The sequence below is a fragment of the Dendrobates tinctorius genome, unplaced genomic scaffold, assembly GCF_039654945.1.
Source record: "Dendrobates tinctorius isolate UK_male_01 unplaced genomic scaffold, ASM3965494v1 ptg000151l, whole genome shotgun sequence".
NCBI lineage: Eukaryota > Metazoa > Chordata > Amphibia > Anura > Dendrobatidae > Dendrobates > Dendrobates tinctorius.
Window position 1 is genome coordinate 6,733,837 of NW_027361818.1, and position 18,521 is coordinate 6,752,357.

At 44.9% G+C, this 18,521-nt stretch overlaps 1 protein-coding gene across 1 annotated transcript; it reads left to right on the forward strand.

The window, feature by feature from the left end:
* The first annotated feature begins 932 nt into the window (after positions 1 to 932).
* On the forward strand, positions 933 to 16,882 carry LOC141049904 (extracellular calcium-sensing receptor-like). Its single transcript, XM_073546743.1, has 6 exons — positions 933 to 1,231; positions 1,537 to 1,828; positions 2,238 to 3,059; positions 3,694 to 3,924; positions 15,644 to 15,767; positions 15,852 to 16,882. The coding sequence occupies exons 1-6, from the start codon at positions 933 to 935 to the stop codon at positions 16,766 to 16,768; spliced, it is 2,685 nt and encodes an 894-aa protein (XP_073402844.1). The 3' UTR covers positions 16,769 to 16,882.
* Positions 16,883 to 18,521: the final 1,639 nt, after the last annotated feature.

Genomic DNA, 18,521 nt, shown 5'->3' on the forward strand with positions numbered 1-18,521 from the left:
AGTTGGATAATTGCTTTACGAGACGGTTGTAGACTTTATTACTATAAGATGATGACAAGTCACTTGGGATATTTAGCTGTGTTGACATCATCCTTTCTAGTTCCAGCTGGTTACAATAATTGCCCTCTAATCACCCAGGATGAAGCAATGCTATAGGTATATAAACTCCTATTCCAACGTTCGCTGTTAGACGGACGTCGTGTGTGTGTGGTGTGCGTGGAATACTTTTACTAATATGACCGAGACTAAGCTCTAAGACACTAAGGTGCCTGGGATCGACTATGTTCTAGATACGTTATAGACTGAAATATCTTTTTGTTTTAGGGGAATTTTGTACTGGTGGAATACATGGTTCTCTGCTAGTAGAAAAAAAAACAAGATTTGTTGACATTTTCAGCACTGAAAGGACATTTCGTGCGTAAACGGACACAGAGAATCTCATTGTTTAGGTGGATCTAAGTTTTCCAAAAGAGTAAAAAGAGCAAAAGGAAGGGAGGAGATATGAAGGGGGATAGAAAAGGACGGGAAGGGAGGAGAATGTGAGGAGGGATAGGAAAGGGAGGAAAGAGAAACGTATGGGAGAATAACAAAAAGGGGTTAAGAGAAGGTAAGAAAAAATAAGGGGAATAGGAAAGAAAGGAGAAAAGAAAGGAAAGGGAGGAGAGTGGGATCTACGTATAACCACTTTACTTCAATGTGCCCAGTTCCCTAAGGCAGGTCTCTTACTGTCTATGTGAGACTAAGACTAAGCGAAGTCCTATATTTCCCTTTTCCTAGTGACATAACTGAGGTGCATAATATGTGAGGAGAACATTGCTTTATTGGAAAATTTTCCGCTATTTTAGTAGAAGATAGAGTTAGTTGTGGCTCTTTGGGTGGTCTTCCTCACCTTACTAACTTTCTAGTCCCATATTTATATGTGAAACCCAATCATGACATATTATCTGACTTTTAATCTGCTAGATCTGAATGTAGCCTTGCGCCATATGCAATGGCTATATAAGATCACATCCCTGTTGCTTCGTGAGGTTTGGCTTTTGTATATCTGCGCTGTGCAAGTGAGTGAAGGTGTGACGTCCACTGCCGGCTGCCATATACCTGGTGGCAATATCAGCTGGTATCTAGGTCAGTTTGGGGACCTGATCATAGGAGGCACGTTCTCCATTCATGTGAAAAGAATTTATTCAGAAAATCATTTTAGAAGCAAACCAGAAGATCTGAAATGCCAACAGTAAGTCTTTCCAAAATCTTTAAGGGTTTTATTTGTGTTGATTGGGCAATAGAAGATATCAAGTCAAGTACTAGTGGAGAGGACTCATCAGTACCAAATATCCACTATATGATTGTTGTAAGTAGATCTATAAACCTGGAGATGTATATAAAGTTCCAACATGCCTCAATAATGAGGTAACCTTGAAAAGGAAAGGACTCAGTTACAATACATTTCAGAGATGAGTAGAAGAAGTTCTACTACATGCATACATAGATACTGTATATTCAAAAAACCTTTAACCATCTACGTTTTTACTCCTTTAGATTTGACGTTGAATCCTACCAGATCATGCAGGCTTTTATATTCGCCTTGGAGGAGATCAATAAAAATCCAGATCTTCTTCCCAATATCACTCTGGGATTCCAGATTTATGACACTTGTACTGTCTTGAGAAGAGCAGCAGAAGGCACCTTGTGGATGTTATCTGGAAGGGAACCAAGTGTCCCAAATTATCGTTGTGGTGAAGAAGGAACACTGGCTGGGATTGTTGGTGATGCTGCGTCTACACGCTCAATCTTCATGGCTCAAATGTTGGGTCTACACAGATATCCGCAGGTAAGGTGAACATTGCCAAAACTGTTTGAGGAGCAGTTTATGCCACAAAGTTGTTCTTCTTTCTTTAAATAAGTCCTTGTCCACATATCCCCCCTTGCTCACCACATGTTGTGTCTATGCAACTACAATATTTACACAAATGTGTTTTTATCTGACCCTGCTTGAATTGGTTGACTTATACGACAAGGGCCACCTGAGAGCTTTCAGGTAACAAAAAACAAGATTTGTCAGGTAATATCGTTCCAGTGCTTCACCGTCTAGCTGGATCTGTTTGTTGAGCCATTGTCACTGTTTACATGTTGTCACTATATTGAGCCAAAACAGTTCAAAAAAATCCTGATGATCCTCAAAAAGGAGAAGCCTACAATGTATTTGTTAACAAAGTTCTTTTTCTCTCATTTATTTACAGATAAGTTATATCTCCACCAGTCCGCTCCTCAGCAATAGGAACTTGTTCCCTTCGTTTTTCCGTACAGTTCCAAGTGACACATTTCAATATCGAGGTCTAGCTGAGTTAGTCTTGTACTTTGGATGGACATGGGTCGGGTTATTGGCTGTTGATAATGATTATGGTCAACCAGGCATTCAGATAGTAAAGCAAAAAATAGTCCAAGCTGGAGCTTGTGTGGCCTTCATTGAGAATATCATGACTGGACAACCCAACAGAGGTGCTCCACATATCGTTAATGTTATCAAAGAGTCATCAGCCAAGGTGGTGCTAGTCTTGTCTTCAGATTCTGATTTCATGCCTGTGGTGGAAGAGTTGGCCAAACAAAATGTAACCGGGAAAATCTGGATAGCCAGTGAATCATGGTCAACTTCGTCCTTTCTTAATAAAGAAAAGTTCCAATCAGTCTTGATGGGTACTATAGGTTTTGCTATTCATGGGGGACAGATGCCTGGGTTTGTAGAACATCTAAATAGCTTACACCCATTAAAGTCTCCTCGTGATCACTTTTTACTTGCGCTTTGGGAGGAGACATTTTCTTGCAAGTGGACTAACCACCACACTAGAGCTGATGGAATGCTCAACGAAACCATCAATGAATGTATCAGAGATGAAAAATTAGAGCTTGTCATGACTAACGTGGACCTTAGAATAACATTTAACGTTTACACAGCAGTTTATGTCTTTGCATGGGCCATACATAACTTGCTGCAATGTGAGCCAGGAAAGGGACCTTTCCTTCAAAGTACTTGTGCCCCCATCTCATCCGTACGTCCTTCGCAGGTAAAGAAGTTGCACATTTATATTTGTGACTACTAATGTCTTCTGGGCTCCAACACATAAGCATAGATGAGTTTTTGCTAGGATATACTGTAATTACAGAAGGTAAAGAGGTATGTTACACCCAGGCCACATGGCTGAGCAGAACTATAGGGCTTTGCATACATTAAGAAGACGCCAGTATTTATGGTAGGTAGGGGCCCATTACACCTTAGATAGCTGTCTGATGAACAATTGTTTGGCTCATTGGTTATCCAGCAGTTATATTTCCCATCTCTCCCATACATACACAGGAGTGGTCTCTCTGCCGAGTGCTCCTGTGTTCTCTATGAGATATCTCTGGTGACCAAAAGAATCAGCAGTCCTAAATCAGATATACCAACATTAGTAAACTGTGTTTATGGGTCTTTAAACATTTTGCATTGGAGCCATAAGGTTCAGAAACTCCAGCAGAGACTTCTGACTCAGTGGGTTAGAGAATAGGTTGGCGATTCCTCTCCTTCTGGAGAAAGATTGCAGTAGTCACTATGTGAGTAAGCCGTTCTTTATGGTACTTGAGTAAACAGAAGATGATCTCAGGCTTAAAAATGCTACATTTGTGACGTCATTGATTATAAAATAAATTAATTAATCTTTTATATTTCTTCAGATCCTTCATTATATTAAAACTGTAGATTTTGAGACTAAAGACAATACTCACATATTTTTTGACGATAAAAGGGATCCTCCAGCCCTCTACGACATTGTAAACTGGCAACTAAGCTCCACTGGTTCCATGGTGCAGAAGACAGTGGGAAGTTATGATTCCAGTTCCATGGAAGGGAATCAAATGAAAATGAACACTACAGCCATTATATGGAGTAATGAGGTATGGCATTATGTTCTGCACAGGTTTAATGCAAGTAGATTGGGGTCAGGGTATGGGATATTTTGCAAGTGGAGCCTTGTAGTGCTTTCCTTTCGGTGAAACTGAGACATGAGCTATTGTTTGGCCAAGTCTTCATACAGTGGTACAATTTTGTACCCTTAGCTAATAAAATAATGGACCACTGAGCCTTAATTATGTTAAGTAATGGAGGTAACTGTAGAGACTACAGAGAATGTGGTCACACTTAGACCTTGAAGTCTGCAAATTTCCTCTTCAGAGAGGAAGAGCACTTGAACTCTAATGCCACCTATTGGAAGTAGCAATCCTAAAAGTCAATATTGACCCTTTAACGAGCTTTGCCATATGACTTAGGAAAAAAGCCAAACCAGAGTCTCAATTGGCAGACACGGTGTTTGGGGTGTTGCCCTCATCAGTACAAAGCATGGGATCTGATTTGGCTATGTGAGGCTTAATACTGGGATCTAAAGGGGAAGGATTCTACTTGTGAAGAGTGACAAGACAGGCCTGGCAAGTCAGAGTGAGAAGAGTTATAGGCCATGCATGCTCTTCTGGAAAAATAAATATGCAAATTTCCTTTTCAAAAAGGAACAGGACTTGAACTCTAGTGCCACCTATTGGATGTAGCTGTTAGGCATCGGGTTCCTGCCGCTGCACAGGAGGAAGCCCGAACCCTGCCTTCTGCGGTTTCCCATTCCTCTCCGGCAGGAGAGGAGCCTGTTCAGCAAAGACGTCGGTCCCAGCGCCTTGCCCAGGCTAATGCTAGGCGTCTGGTTACTCCTCCTGGCTCTGCTATTGTATCATGCATGGGTCAGCAGCAAGCTCCTGGGACTAAGTCCTTCTTTTCCCCTACTGAGCATGCCTGTTGGACGACCTCTCATTGGAGGTCGGAGGTCACATGCGCAGGCCCTGTTGCTGCTCTGATTGGACCATCAGAAAGGTCCCGGAAGGCTGCAAATATAAAAGATTTGCATGGCCACCCGGCCATGCGCTAATATAGTGTCTTGTTGCTAAAGTGTTGAGTATGATGATGGATGCTTGAGACTGGTGAATGACTCATTATAATTCCCCTCCCTTTGATATGCATGTTGGTAGTGTTTAGGGTTTTAGTGTCAGCACCGAGTACTGGCACTGCCTAGCGCCGCATTGCTCTCAGCTCTTTTCATACATTAGCGCCTGAGGGCGCCATTTAGCACACGGCTCCTCGGTACCACATTACTGCAGCGTCTGTCAGAGCAGCACCGTGCGCAGATTAGTGCGCTTTCCAGCTCTAAGCATAGGCTGGTTAGTGGTGTCCACCAGTGCGGTGCTGTACACACTCAGTGCGGTAAGCAACTGTCTGCTGCACCCTGTGACTTTTAACGGGTGTGGTGTGACAGGTGATCGCGTGGTTAATGGGAGATATGTCACGTGGAGGTATGCTCCCTGCGATGCAACCCGGAGTATTTTGCCTATAGTGTACATGAGCACTAAAGATGTCATTTAGTGCACTGGGTGCGGACTGTACTCCGTTTTGCCTGAAGACATGTGTATGTTCAGGACCTGTGGTGAAGTCCTGACCATGTGACCAGCTCATGTGATCCATACCTCACCTATGGGTGTGGTTACAGGGCTATGTAATTAAGGTGTTTAGCACATGTGAGAAAGACTGGGAGGGAGTCTGTCAGAGTGTGGACAGACTTCCATGTGTCCAGGTGGGACACTACAGAGAGTGGTCTGTGTTCCAAGGAAGGAGAAGCCTTCCTGTGTCTGCGGCTGCAGATAGAGCGCTGCTCTGGACATTGGCCTGGCCTGTGTGCACAGGACCGGAGGGAACACAGCCCAGCTAAGGACTGTTTATGTGCTGTCTATGGTTTATGGAGTAATAAACCCTGTGAAATTTTAAAGGAACGTGCCTCATGTTTGACTCCCGCTGGTGGTAGCCCGAAAAGGGGTGGAGTCCCAAAAGGGGGCGGTGGCCCAAATTGGGGTGGTAGCCCGAAAAGGGGTGGAGTCCTGGGAGGGGGCAGCAACCCAAAGCGGGGTGGTGGTCCAGAAAGGGGCCAAGTTTGAAGAAGTGACAGCACTGGGTGACTCAGTAGGTACGTCTGGAGTACCGCAGTGTATGTGCAGGTCTTTTTCAGAATGTGGAATATCCTTTCCGGGTAGTAATGATGGGCCACAGATGTGTACAGTGATGCTGCACCGGGAAGGAGCCTTTGGTCGGCTGAAATCAGAGAATCAGGTGACTCTGACAGGAACTCCTCTCGTTTTCTCTCTGTCCGAGAAAAACGTCAGGGTTCGCTGTAAACACGGGGTCACAGTGAACTACGCAGTAATAGTGTTTGAGGGGACCAAAGGTGGTGAGTGCCAAGGGGGAGGTATACCATGGGACTTAGTCTGTGCCTGGGAGAGGGGCCGGGACTTTGTTTTGTTTGATGACGTTTGGTCGGACGATGGAAATGCTTCGACTGTGGGGCCAGTGGACACTGAGACAGTGACGGCTCCTGACGTGGACAGGTCAGAGGTAGAACTGACCAGAAGAAAAAGTACATCTGCCCAACTTACGGACATGACGTCTCGTGATATGATGGATGGTGGGCTGGGAGATGAGACGATTGTGAGTAGCTCGGTCAGTGAACCGACACTACAGTGCCCCTTCTGGCTGGATGGAGAACGGGTGATGGGATTGTTAGACCCTGGGAGTCTGGTATCTGTGCTAAGAACCACACCTGGACATTCTGTGTCGCCTGGGACGGTGACGAGAGTGAATGGCTTTGGTGGGGACGATAAAGAACTTTTGACAGCATACCTATAACATTGACACGACTGAGAGTTCCACGTACCATGTAGTGACAGTAGTCCCAGGCTTACAGTGTACTATGGTAATAGGGCGGGACTTAGAAGCCCTGTGGGACTGGTGGAAAAAAGGAGAAGTGTCTGTTGATATAATGTGTATGGGAGGTAATGGTGTGAAAAGTCCGCCTCCTAAAGTTGACAGGCCTAAGTTAAGCATGACCAGAGAGAACAGTACGTCGGCCCCACTTACGGACATGATGTCACCTGACGGGTACCACAGGGGGACTGATAGTGGTGTGGTAATTAAAAAGAGTGGACCTGACACCCGAGCAGAGAGCAACATGAGCGTTTCCCATACGGTGGGGTGTGACACAGGTACCAGGCGTGACTGTAATATGTTATTGCCAGTAGCAACCACTAGGGCTGAAGACAGTGTTTGTCAGACAGAAGCACGAACCCAGTGTAATGACAGTTTGCACCAGGTAGAAGCGCACCTACGAGACTTGGAGCAAGGGCACGAAGAGATGTGTCAGCAGCTGGCGAGGGAGTGTCTGAAGGTGGCGAGTCTGGAAGTCGCCAACTCTGCGCAGGTGGAGCGGCTGCATCACCTAGAGTCCGAGCTCTTGGCAGGCAAGGCACTGAGACAAGTGACTGAGCACAGAGTGGATGAGCTGGAGAAGGAAGTCTCTGAGCTCAGAGGTCACCTGTCAGCGTGTAAAACCATGAACAAGACCCTGTTGGAAGATATGGAGGTGCTCAGAGAGGCCCAAGAGAAGCATCAACAGGAGATTCTCAGGAGAGAGGATGAGCGTCGCTACCTGGCAGAGGAGCGAGATAAAGTTCTGCAAGAACTCAGTGGAGTAGTAAAAGGTCTTCTGCAGGAGAAGTGGATGGGCGAAGACGTACAGCGGCCGTGCCCGACTGATAGCAAGGCAGAACTGCCAAAGCCCATCTTGGAAGACTGTAATTCTCAGGAAGATGGTGAGCCAAGGGCTGCACAAGACAGTCATCCGATCGTGACAAATATCTTGAGGGAAGTGTCCGTAGGGAACCCAGAGCCATCTGTCCAGGATGAGAGCAAGTCCACGACCTTCAAGGTTGTAATTGATGTACCAGAAGACATGCAGGAAGCCTGTGCTGAGGAAGGTGTGCATGAGGCCTTTAGGAAGGCTATAGAAGCATGTAGTGTGTTCTGGGCACCAGAGACGAAGCAGCTGGTCATACTGTCATCTAAGGAAGTCACAAGGAAGCGGGTTACTATCCTGAGGGATATGCATCTACAATGCCTCCGCACAAGGCAGATGATCCTGTTGGAAAAAAAAGAAGCCACTCAATGTCTAGAGTGTGCGAGGAAAGTTCAAAGTCAGCAGGGCATGGCAGAAGACATCATTCAAGTGCCCGGAGGTCTGGTGAGGAAAGTCATCGGAAGGTTTGGGAAAGTGATGCAGGACATGGTGAACAGGTCTGGCGTGATGAGAGTGAGGATTCCGGCTGATGACGAAGCCCAGGACAAGGGTGAAGATGGGATGGTTCCATTCCTCGTTGTTGGGTCCATGGAGAGCCTTGGGAATATCTGGATGCTCCTGGAGTATCGCGTGTCATACCTGAAAGAAGTAGAGCAGCTAAGAATTGAGAGGAAGCAGATCAGTAGAGAGCTGGAGGAAATGGAAAGAAGATGGCCGCCTCCTTCAACTCGCGGTATAGAAAGGCAAAGAGGTTCACTAAAGACTGGAAGTCCTCAAGCTGGAGAAAAGAGAGTACATAGAGATAAATGGAAGGGCTGCTCTCGGGACCTTATAGACCTTAGGAGAAATGGCCAGCAGAGAGAGGACAATAGGTGGCCTGATGGAAGAGGAAGTAGTGATGTCTCAGTTAGCTCAGAGCTGAGTGACCTAGGCGGGAGACCCTGTAGAAGAAGTGGTGACAAAGAGTCAGTCCAGACAAGAGGTATGGGGGCAAGGGAGTCGCAACACCATACTGACCGCCGGGGATGCGGTTGGTCTGACATGGGCCCATCTTTATCAAAGAACAAGACAGAGTCTGATAATGGACGCCTACTGAAGGGTTCACTAGCAGGGCGTGACTTTGATAGACGATTTGACTGGCAGAGACGACCGAGAAGGATCTCTGGTCAAGTAATAGAAAGTGCCAAGCCCCATGGCTTTAGGCAGAGGAGGGGGATATGTGGTGTGACAGGTGATCGCTTGGTTAATGGGAGATATGTCACGTGGAGGGATGCTCCCTGCGATGTAACCCGGAGTATTTTGCCTATAGTGTACATGAGCACTAAAGATGTCATTTAGTGCACTGGGTGCGGACTGTACTCCGTTTTGCCTGAAGACATGTGTATGTTCAGGACCTGTGGTGAAGTCCTGACCATGTGACCAGCTCATGTGATCCATACCTCACCTATGGGTGTGGTTACAGGGCTATGTAATTAAGGTGTTTAGCACATGTGAGAAAGACTGGGAGGGAGTCTGTCAGAGTGTGGACAGACTTCCATGTGTCGAGGTGGGACACTACAGAGAGTGGTCTGTGTTCCAAGGAAGGAGAAGCCTTCCTGTGTCTGCGGCTGCAGATAAGAGTGCTGCTCTGGACATTGCCCTGGCCTGTGTGCACAGGACCGGAGGGAACACAGCCCAGCTAAGGACTGTTTATGTGCTGTCTATGGTTTATGGAGTAATAAACCCTGTGAAATTTTAAAGGAACGTGCCTCATGTTTGACTCCCGCTGCACCTAAGCGAGTCGAATCCTTACACAGGGTTCAGCATTTCTTAATGGTCTACCCCTGGTGCCGCAGTAGCGGTTCCGCGTGCGAGTGGGTCTAGAGGGGCGCTCACCCCGTATTTTGGGGCAGTGTCCTGTGACGTCATACTAGCGCTCTCTTAGCCGTAGTCTGTGAGGCTGAACAGGTTACGGTTCTTACGCCTGTTAGGGTAGCCTCTGTGAAGTAACAGAGTCCGCCTCAGTTCACACCAGGTGACTTTCACCAGGTGACTTTCACCCACGTGAGTTCGGCCATCCTCTACCACACACTGTCTGTTATTGTCTAGCAGCAGTTATCACCTCTGCATGGTGGACCCCGGACTGTGAACGCACCTAGTCTCTATGTTTATTTAATTAGGTCCATAACAGTAGCAATCCTAAAAGTCAATATCAACCCTTTATCGAGCCTTGCAAAATGACTAAGGATAAAGCCCAAATCAGAATCTCAATTCACAGACATAGTTTTCGGGGTGCTGTCCCTCTTAAGTTTAGTGTATGAGATCTGATTTGGCTGGGTGAGAGGCTTAAGACTAGGATCTAAGGGGTTAGGTTTCTCCTTGTGGAGAGTGACAAGTCAGGACTGGCATGTCAGAGTGAGGCAATTTTCAAATTTAATTTCATAGAGGAACATGTGTGAGGGAGGGCCAGGGCCGTAGCCATGGCTGAGACTATGTGTTTTACCGTGATCTTGTCTCCCGTCACATGAAAACACTGTCCCTTCATCAGCATACTTTCTGCTACACCTTCTGTACCATCGGGGTCCCATCAGACTTGCTGAAGTTCTCCAGCTAACGTAGTTGTACAGTAAGAGACAGAGTCCAATTCAAACTTACAACGTAGAACTTTACTTGTTGCGTTTCGCAGCACATCCTGGTCAGTGACAACATCAGCATTAGTTTCCACACAGTTCACATTGCTTCCTCCCTCTGCCTTCTGCTCTACGTCCATTAGTACATTACTGGGTCTTATCTCTTTCTGCGGTAACACAGCGTCCTCTCTGTCCAGAGTCTCTACGATTGGGGGTTCTCTTGTCCAGTTTGACCCGGATCTATGGGCATCGGCCCAGGCAATGACCTGCCACACTATGAGCGACCTGTGTCCCTTGTTCTGCCTAGGACCTTTACTCTGTCTTCAACTCCACACTGTGGTCAAACTGCCGCTTCAGCTGTACCTTTCTCCTTCACTGCAGACTCTGGATGGCTGGACACTTTGCTTCCAAATATAGCGGGCTTGCTGTTCTACCAGGGCCTTAAGCCCACCCGAGCTCTATGGGTGCCCTGGCCCTAATGAACTCTAACCAGGAAGCTGTCCCTGCATTACCCACAGTAGCCCCTCCTACAGTTAACTATAAACACTAATCATTTATACAAAGGTGTCATGTGCCCCCTCAAGTGACCAAACTAAGTAACTACACTGTCCCTAGACAACTATGGAAATAATAATAATAATAATAATAATAATCTTTATTTATATAGCGCCAACATATTCCGCAGCGCTTTACAGTTTAACAGTTTCAAAACACAAGTCATAAGTAACAACGTTAACAATACAATAATTAAAGCAAAATAAGATTAAATAAGACGACCCTGCTCGTGAGAGCTTACAATCTACAATGAGGTGAGGGAGATACAAAGTACAGGTGTGTATTTACAATGGTGTATTTACAATGAAGGTCCAGCCATCTTGCGGGAGTGAAGGATGGATGGAGATAGTGAATGGGCTACACACGCACACTTACACAGAGAATGACTTTGATTAGTGAATGTGATAGGCCGCTCTGAACAGGTGTGTTTTGAGGGAGCGCCTAAAACTATGCAAATTGTGGATAGTCCTGATGTCTTGGGGTAGAGCATTCCAGAGGATAGGAGCAGCAGGGGAGAAGTCTTGGAGTCGGGAGTGGGAGGTACGGATTAGTGCAGAGGTTAGTCGAAAGTCGTTTGCAGAGCGCAGCGATCGGCTAGGCCGATAGACAGAAATGAGAGAAGAGATGTAAGGGGGTGCTGCACTGTGGAGAGCTTTGTGGGTGAGAACAAGTACTTTGAATTGGATCCTATAATGAATGGGCAGCCAATGTAAGGACTGGCGAAGAGCGGACGCGTCCGAGTACCGATTAGCCAGATGGACGATCCTGGCCGCTGCATTAAGTATGGACTGGAGAGGGGATAGTCGAGTGACGGGGAGGCCAATTAATAGAGCATTGCAGTAATCCAGGCGAGAGTGGATCAATGCAACAGTGAGGGTTTTTGTTGTTTCCATAGTGAGAAAAGGGCAGATTCTAGAGATGTTCTTTAGGTGTAAGCGGCAAGAGCGGGCAAGGGATTGTATATGGGATGTGAAGGAGAGATTGGTGTCAAACATAACACCCAGACAGCGCGCCTGCTGCCTGGGTGTTATTGTGGTACCACCCACGGAGAGGGAAATGTCAGATTTAGGGAGGTTAGTAGACGGCAGGAGCAGAAGAAGTTCAGTTTTGGAGAGGTTGAGTTTCAGATAGAGAGCGGACATGATATTGGAGACTGCGGACAGACAGTCACTGGCGTTCTGTAGTACAGCGGGGGTAAGGTCGGGGGAAGACGTGTATAGTTGTGTGTCATCAGCATAAAGATGGTACTGAAAGCCAAATCTGCTGATGGTCTGTCCAATTGGGGCCGTGTAGAGAGAGAAAAGAAGGGGGCCAAGGACTGAGCCCTGAGGTACCCCGACAGCAAGAGGAAGAGGAGATGACGTGGAGCCAGAGAACAAAACACTGAAGGAGCGGTCAGAGAGATAGGAAGAGAACCAGGAGAGTGCAGTGTCCTTAATGCCTAGTGACTGGAGCCTAGAGAGGAGGAGATGGTGGTCAACAGTATCGAAAGCTGCAGATAGGTCAAGAAGAATGAGCAGAGAGTGGTCACCGTTACGTTTTGCTGTCAGAAGGTCATTGGTCACTTTGATGAGTGCAGTTTCAGTCGAATGTAGGGGGCGGAAGCCGGACTGTGAAGGGTCTAGAAGGGAGTGAATGGAGAGGTAACGGGTAAGGCAGGAGTAAACTAGGCGTTCCAAAAGTTTAGAGATGAAGGGGAGATTGGAGACTGGTCTGTAGTTGTTTGTGCAATACAAGATTCTTTTACAAAACATTCAAATATCATCACACAACAAGAACACTATATACATAGCAGCATTACAAGGCAACCTTAAACATAAAGACAAGAATATATACAATACAGGTCATGAGAAAATATACACTATTATGTACAACACTAATACTTAACACTAGGACTACTGGACTCGTGACCCCGCCTAGAACTACTGAAAGGAGTCATTTTGACTCCTTGCTTGTTTTCGTTTATTTTTAGAGTTTCATTTGTGGTTATTTATTAATAATTATATTTTTTGTAATGTATTATTATTGTGAGATCCAACAGTAATGCTTTTGATTGTTTTTTTTCTGCTTTTCTTATTTTTCTACAGAAAATAACAATAATAATAATAGACGTTTTTCAAACATTTTTTTTTATTCAAGTGCACACATATAAACAACAACTGAAGAACAAAAAGCAGAGAAAATGTAGGTGGAGGAGCATAAAAATGAAAATATGGCGCAGAATTCACCTTCTAAACATTTGGTGTTTCGCATTTTAGGCATTGCCTTTGATTTATGGCAGTACATTGCCCACACAAAGACTTACCACAAGTCTTACAATTGCCGACAGATCTATTTTTCTTGCACTTTTCTTTGATCTGGCAAAATTTTGTTTGAACCATCACTTCTGAGCATGTAGAAACTTGGGACGTGGAACCCTTTTCCCTATCTGTGACATAAGGACCACTCAACTCTCTCACAAGCGTTTGCAAAAATGCCTTGCGTGACATTTTTTGGTGGGTAATCTCCTTGAATATTATCCATGCATTTATACCCGCAAAGTCTAAGGCATTTTCAAATGCATGAACAGGCCATCTCCTTGTGCATGTTCGTGTGGTATATTTTCGTGCCATCTGATCCACTACATCTACTCCATATTTTGTTTCATTGTAAAACTTTACCATTTCTGGAGTTTTTTTAGCGGAATCAGACGCAACAACAACATCTGGATGGACGGAACTCAAAATGACAACATTTTTGTTGGGCTTTCCTTGATATACTGTAAGTGTAAAATTGTCTTCATTTCTAAACACTTTAGTGTTGTACAATTCCTCATTCATGGATTTTATTTTTTTAGGCACTTCTCGCCTTATCTTGTTCAGTGTTCCCACGATGGTTGTTCCTTTGCTTTTTAGCTGTTTAGCTAATTTTACTGAAGTAAAATAATTATCGGTTGTAACATTGCGACCTTTTTTCAAAAACGGGTCCAATAACTTCATTACCACATGGTCAGCTAAACGGTCCTCAGCACGGCGTGTGTCATCTTTTGCCTAGATAAGGGAAGCCATTTGCCAGATATTTGCTCTCCTTATCAACAGCTAGCCTATATTTGTGGCCATATTTATCTGGTTTGGAAGGCATGTACTGCGTGAATGGACACCTAGTTTTGCTTGGGAAAAGTTGCTCATCCACCGTTATGTATGGGCCAGGTTTGTAACACGCAATACAATTTTCAATAAACCTGTCCCACACAGTAGAAAATAGAGCAAACTTGTCAGTTTGCAGTCTCTCCGATCGAGTAGATTTCTCATCAAATCTGATAAGATAAGAGCCTAGAGTAAACAAGCTATTTTGTTCAGTATTACACAGTAATACAAGCAGGTAAAACACAAGGCAAATGTGAAAAGTTGACATGTAAATTGAACTACATCTATATGAACATCAGGGTAAATAAGACAGAGTGAAAAAATTATGCACAAAACTTTATAGCAACATTTAGTGACAAAAGGACCTCAAAATATAGTAGGGAGTCAAAATGACTCCCTTCAGTACTTCTTGGTAAATTTTGAAAAAAACGCGCAAATTTTTCACCAAAATTATTTATTCTCACAAAATCTTTTTTCACATCATATTTGAGGAAAAGTCACCGAGTTTCAAGCCGGAATTCTGAAAAATGTAGTCACAGAAGAGAAATAAAAAACGAAAGGAGTCAAAATGACTCCATCAGTAGTTCTAGTGTTACGGTGCGTGTTTGGGGAACACAACAGTCCTTGTAACTCCTTACACATGAATGGCGTACAAGTCTTCTCACTCTGACATGCCAGGCGTGGGTTGTCACTCTCCACAAGGAGAAACCCTACCCCTTAGATCCCAGTCCTTGATGTCTAGAAGATTTCCACTACAAGAAGAGGAAGGGACCAGTGCTATAAATTATACATGATTGGGAAAAGGGGCCTGCTTTCTTTTGGCGCTCAGGAGCTCCACGCCTTTTAACTTGTAAAACTCCCTAGACCTAAGGACCGACAAAGCAGGTCTAAAAAATGTGGACCTAACAAAAAAAAATTACCAATATTTTTACTTTCCTCCTATATATACACCATGGGAGGACAAATAGACTTAAATGTAGAATCATGGCATGGGTGAGACAAGCTGCTCCCCTTTTGGGGAAATCTAAATGTTCCTCTTTACCTTCCCTCCATACTTAATTTGGGAGCTAGATAGCTCATTGTTGGACATCAACTTCCCATTGTCTCCCAATTCCTTCTCTATTGTCTCCCATCTCCTTCTCTACATATGTGACCTTTCCCTCCACCCAGTATCCCCACAACATGTGCAGTTCTCAATGGAGGACCGCATGTAGAAATTGTCACTATATTGTTATAGAGTCCACTGGATCTATGTGTTTGAGGGCAACTCGACCTTGACCAAAGGCAGATGCCATGGGACTGTTGGTTTTTAGCATGCTATATTGTTTTGTTCTTAGGGAAGATAAGCAGTTACTAGTGATTTGTTCCCTTATTCAGAACACACGCAAACTAAACCAAATGAGAGTGCATTTGCATTGACAAGGATGGAAGAATAGAATAGAGTTTCTTTAATCCGTACATTTAGTCCTCCCAATTAAAACAGAGCCCTAGGCACCTGCCTATTCTCTTTACCCATTGTACTCCCACCCTTTTAGTTAAAGGTCAATATTGTTCAAGATTTGGTAGAAAACTTAGAGGTGAAATGTCAAGCTCTGCCTTGGTATTCTCTAATCCTTTGCTTTCTCGCTTTCAATATGTAATTGTCCATATGATAAATTTCTGTGTTTAGACTCCTCAATCAAAATGCAGTCCGAGTTGTCCTTTGGGATCTAGAAAGGCAACAATTCCAGGAAAGCCAACGTGTTGCTTCGACTGTGTCCAATGCCCAATAGGAGAGATTGCAAATGAGACAGGTACCAAAATAACAGTGTAAAAGTATGATGTATTTTTTAGTTTATAGTTATAGGTTAGAGTTTACAAAAAATATTCTTCTCTAGATGCTGTGGAGTGCCAAAAATGCTCTTGGGATACTTGGCCCAATACCCAGCAGGACATGTGCTTACGAAGAACCATTGAATTTCTCTCCTATGATGAAGCTATGGGTATCAGCTTGGCAGCGCTGTCTATTGTTTCATCTGTCTTCCCCATTGGAGTTCTAGGCATCTTTATTCGTTACAACACAACACCGATCGTCCGAGCCAATAATTGGTCCCTTAGCTGTCTTCTCCTCATTGCCTTATTTTTCTGCTTTCTTAGTTCATTTGCTTTCATTGGATATCCAGATCCTGAGAAGTGCCTGTTCCGTCAGGTGGCATTTGGCTTGGCATTTACTCTGTGCATCTCTTGCGTCTTGGCCAAAACAATAACAGTGGTTATTGCTTTCAAGGCCACCAAGCCTGGAACTAGATTACGACGATGGACTGGGGGGAAAGTATCCTACTCTGTTATTGTGATTTGTGTTCTCATCCAGATATCTGTCTGTGTGACTTGGCTTTTTCACTCTCCTCCATTTCCTGAGTATGACACCAAGAATCCATCCAGGGTTATCATTCTTAACTGTAATGAGGGTTCTCCTTTTGCATTTTGGGTTATGTTGGGGTATTTGGGTCTTCTAGCCACTGTCAGCTTCATCGTGGCCTTCTTGGCTAGGAGACTTCCTGACAGTTTCAATGAGGCCAAGTACATTACATTTAGTATGTTGGCCTTCCTTTGTGTCTGGATTTCCTTCATCCCAGCAACTCTCAGCTCCCGTGGGAAGTACACAGTGGCCACAGAGATCTTTGCCATCCTTTCCTCCAGTTGGGCTGTTGTTTGTATATTCTTACCCAAATGTTTCATTATATTATTTCGACCTCACTTGAATGTAAGGAAAAATGTAATGAGAAAAGAGTTTGGTCAAGGTAGGACATCCTAGTTCTATCCTTGACTTTGACCATATGTGATCACTTCAATTCTACCAGAAAACCCTACTAGATTGTACTTAAAAATAGGAAAAACATTATGTAAAATTAAACCATTCAACTATAAATATATGTTTGAAAGTGTCGTTATTTAATGTATTCTATATTGAACAAAGCCGTATTTGCAAATATATTGCCCTAGACACTTTAACTGCACACGCCTCTACTTGGAAGTCATAATAAAAGTGGTAATAATCTTCAGATGCTAGTTAAGGCCACCCTACACACTGGACTAATGTCAGCTCAACCAGTCTAGAGATCTAATACTAAAAAAAATGTCAACTTTTGTTTCAGCCCCAACTACTCTTCCCGCACATTTCTCTGTCCTCCAGAGCCTGTCGAGAAATACAGGCCTGACTGATAATACAATAGCACACAACATGCCCATGGCAATCATTCATATCCTATGTCTTGCACTTTTTTTTTGCTCCTATAAGCAATTCATAGTCAACTTCATTATCAATTTTCACATAGAATGTTAGAGTTGGAAGGGACCTCCAGGTTCATCGTGTCCAACCCCCTGCTCAATGCAGGAATCACTAAACCATCTCAGATAGATGTCTGTCCAGCCTCTGTCTGAAGACTTCCATGGAAGGAGAACTCACCACCTCTCGGGGCAGCCTGATCCACTCATTGATCACCCTCACTGTCAAAAAGTTTTTTCAAATATCTAATCTGTATCTTCTCCCTTTCAGTTTCATTCCATTGCTTCTCGTGTTTCCATGTGCAAATGAGAATGAGAATGATCCCTCTATATTGTGACATTCCTTCAGATATTTGTAGACAGTAGTGATGAGCGAGTATATGTGGCACCCCCAGGAGTATGGCCACCACAGTGGCTTTGCCTTCCTCCAGGGAGGGTAATGCCAGGCTTGGAAGCAGTGATACCATTTATCAAGTAAAGGTACAGAAATTGCAACCCGCTGTGTCTTTGTCTGCTTCCTACCCTTCCGGCACTGCTACATCATATTCATATTCTTGTGTCACTCTGTAAACCCCATTTTTCTGGTATGAAGGTGTAGAGTCAGTCCCCACCTGCAGTTGCTGGCACCACTCCTCCATCTGCTTTACAGAGCCATTGTCCTCCACCTGGTCGGATGAGACCAAGGGCTCTGCTGCCTGCAAAGAGTTGTTATCAACAGTGAGCAGCTTAGCAACTGTGGCGTACCGAGGTATTGTGGCCTCCTCCTCCCCACAATTCAAAAGGCGTACAGGTACTCTCCCTTTACGTACATCAACCACCCCTCTGGCGCTGCACATTGCGCTGCCGTGGGGGGCTCAGGGAAGCACGGAGGGAGCCCCCTCCCTGCCAATGCTTCCCTTTAACCCCCGGTACACCGCGATCGTGTTTGATCGCGATGTGCAAGGGGTTAACATGTCGGGGGCGGACCGTGACCGCCCCTGACACATTGTGCCTGGTGTCAGATGTGATAATCAGCTGACAACCCGGCCACGATCAGCGGCGCTCACCACGTGGGCGCCGCTGATCGCTATGACGTACTATCCCGTCCCTGGGGATTAAGTCCCAGGGCACATGGACGGGATAGTACGTCATATGGGATTAAGGGGTTAATCTGCTTAAAGGGCCATTATTAAACAGTGGGTCTCCTAAACTGTTATAGCCTATGCAGTGAGTGGATAGGCTGCCAAGAATTACGACGCACCCCAATACCCCTTTCACGAGATGTCCATGATGGCTTCCCTAAA

Bases quoted from the DNA above. Each gene is read 5' to 3' on its own strand.
- LOC141049904 (XM_073546743.1), top strand. From the start codon at position 933: ATGACATATTATCTGACTTTTAATCTGCTAGATCTGAATGTAGCCTTG. The intron at 1,829-2,237 runs GTAAGGTGAACA...ATTTATTTACAG, and splicing joins GTCTACACAGATATCCGCAG to ATAAGTTATATCTCCACCAG. The intron at 15,768-15,851 runs GTACCAAAATAA...ATTCTTCTCTAG, and splicing joins AGAGATTGCAAATGAGACAG to ATGCTGTGGAGTGCCAAAAA.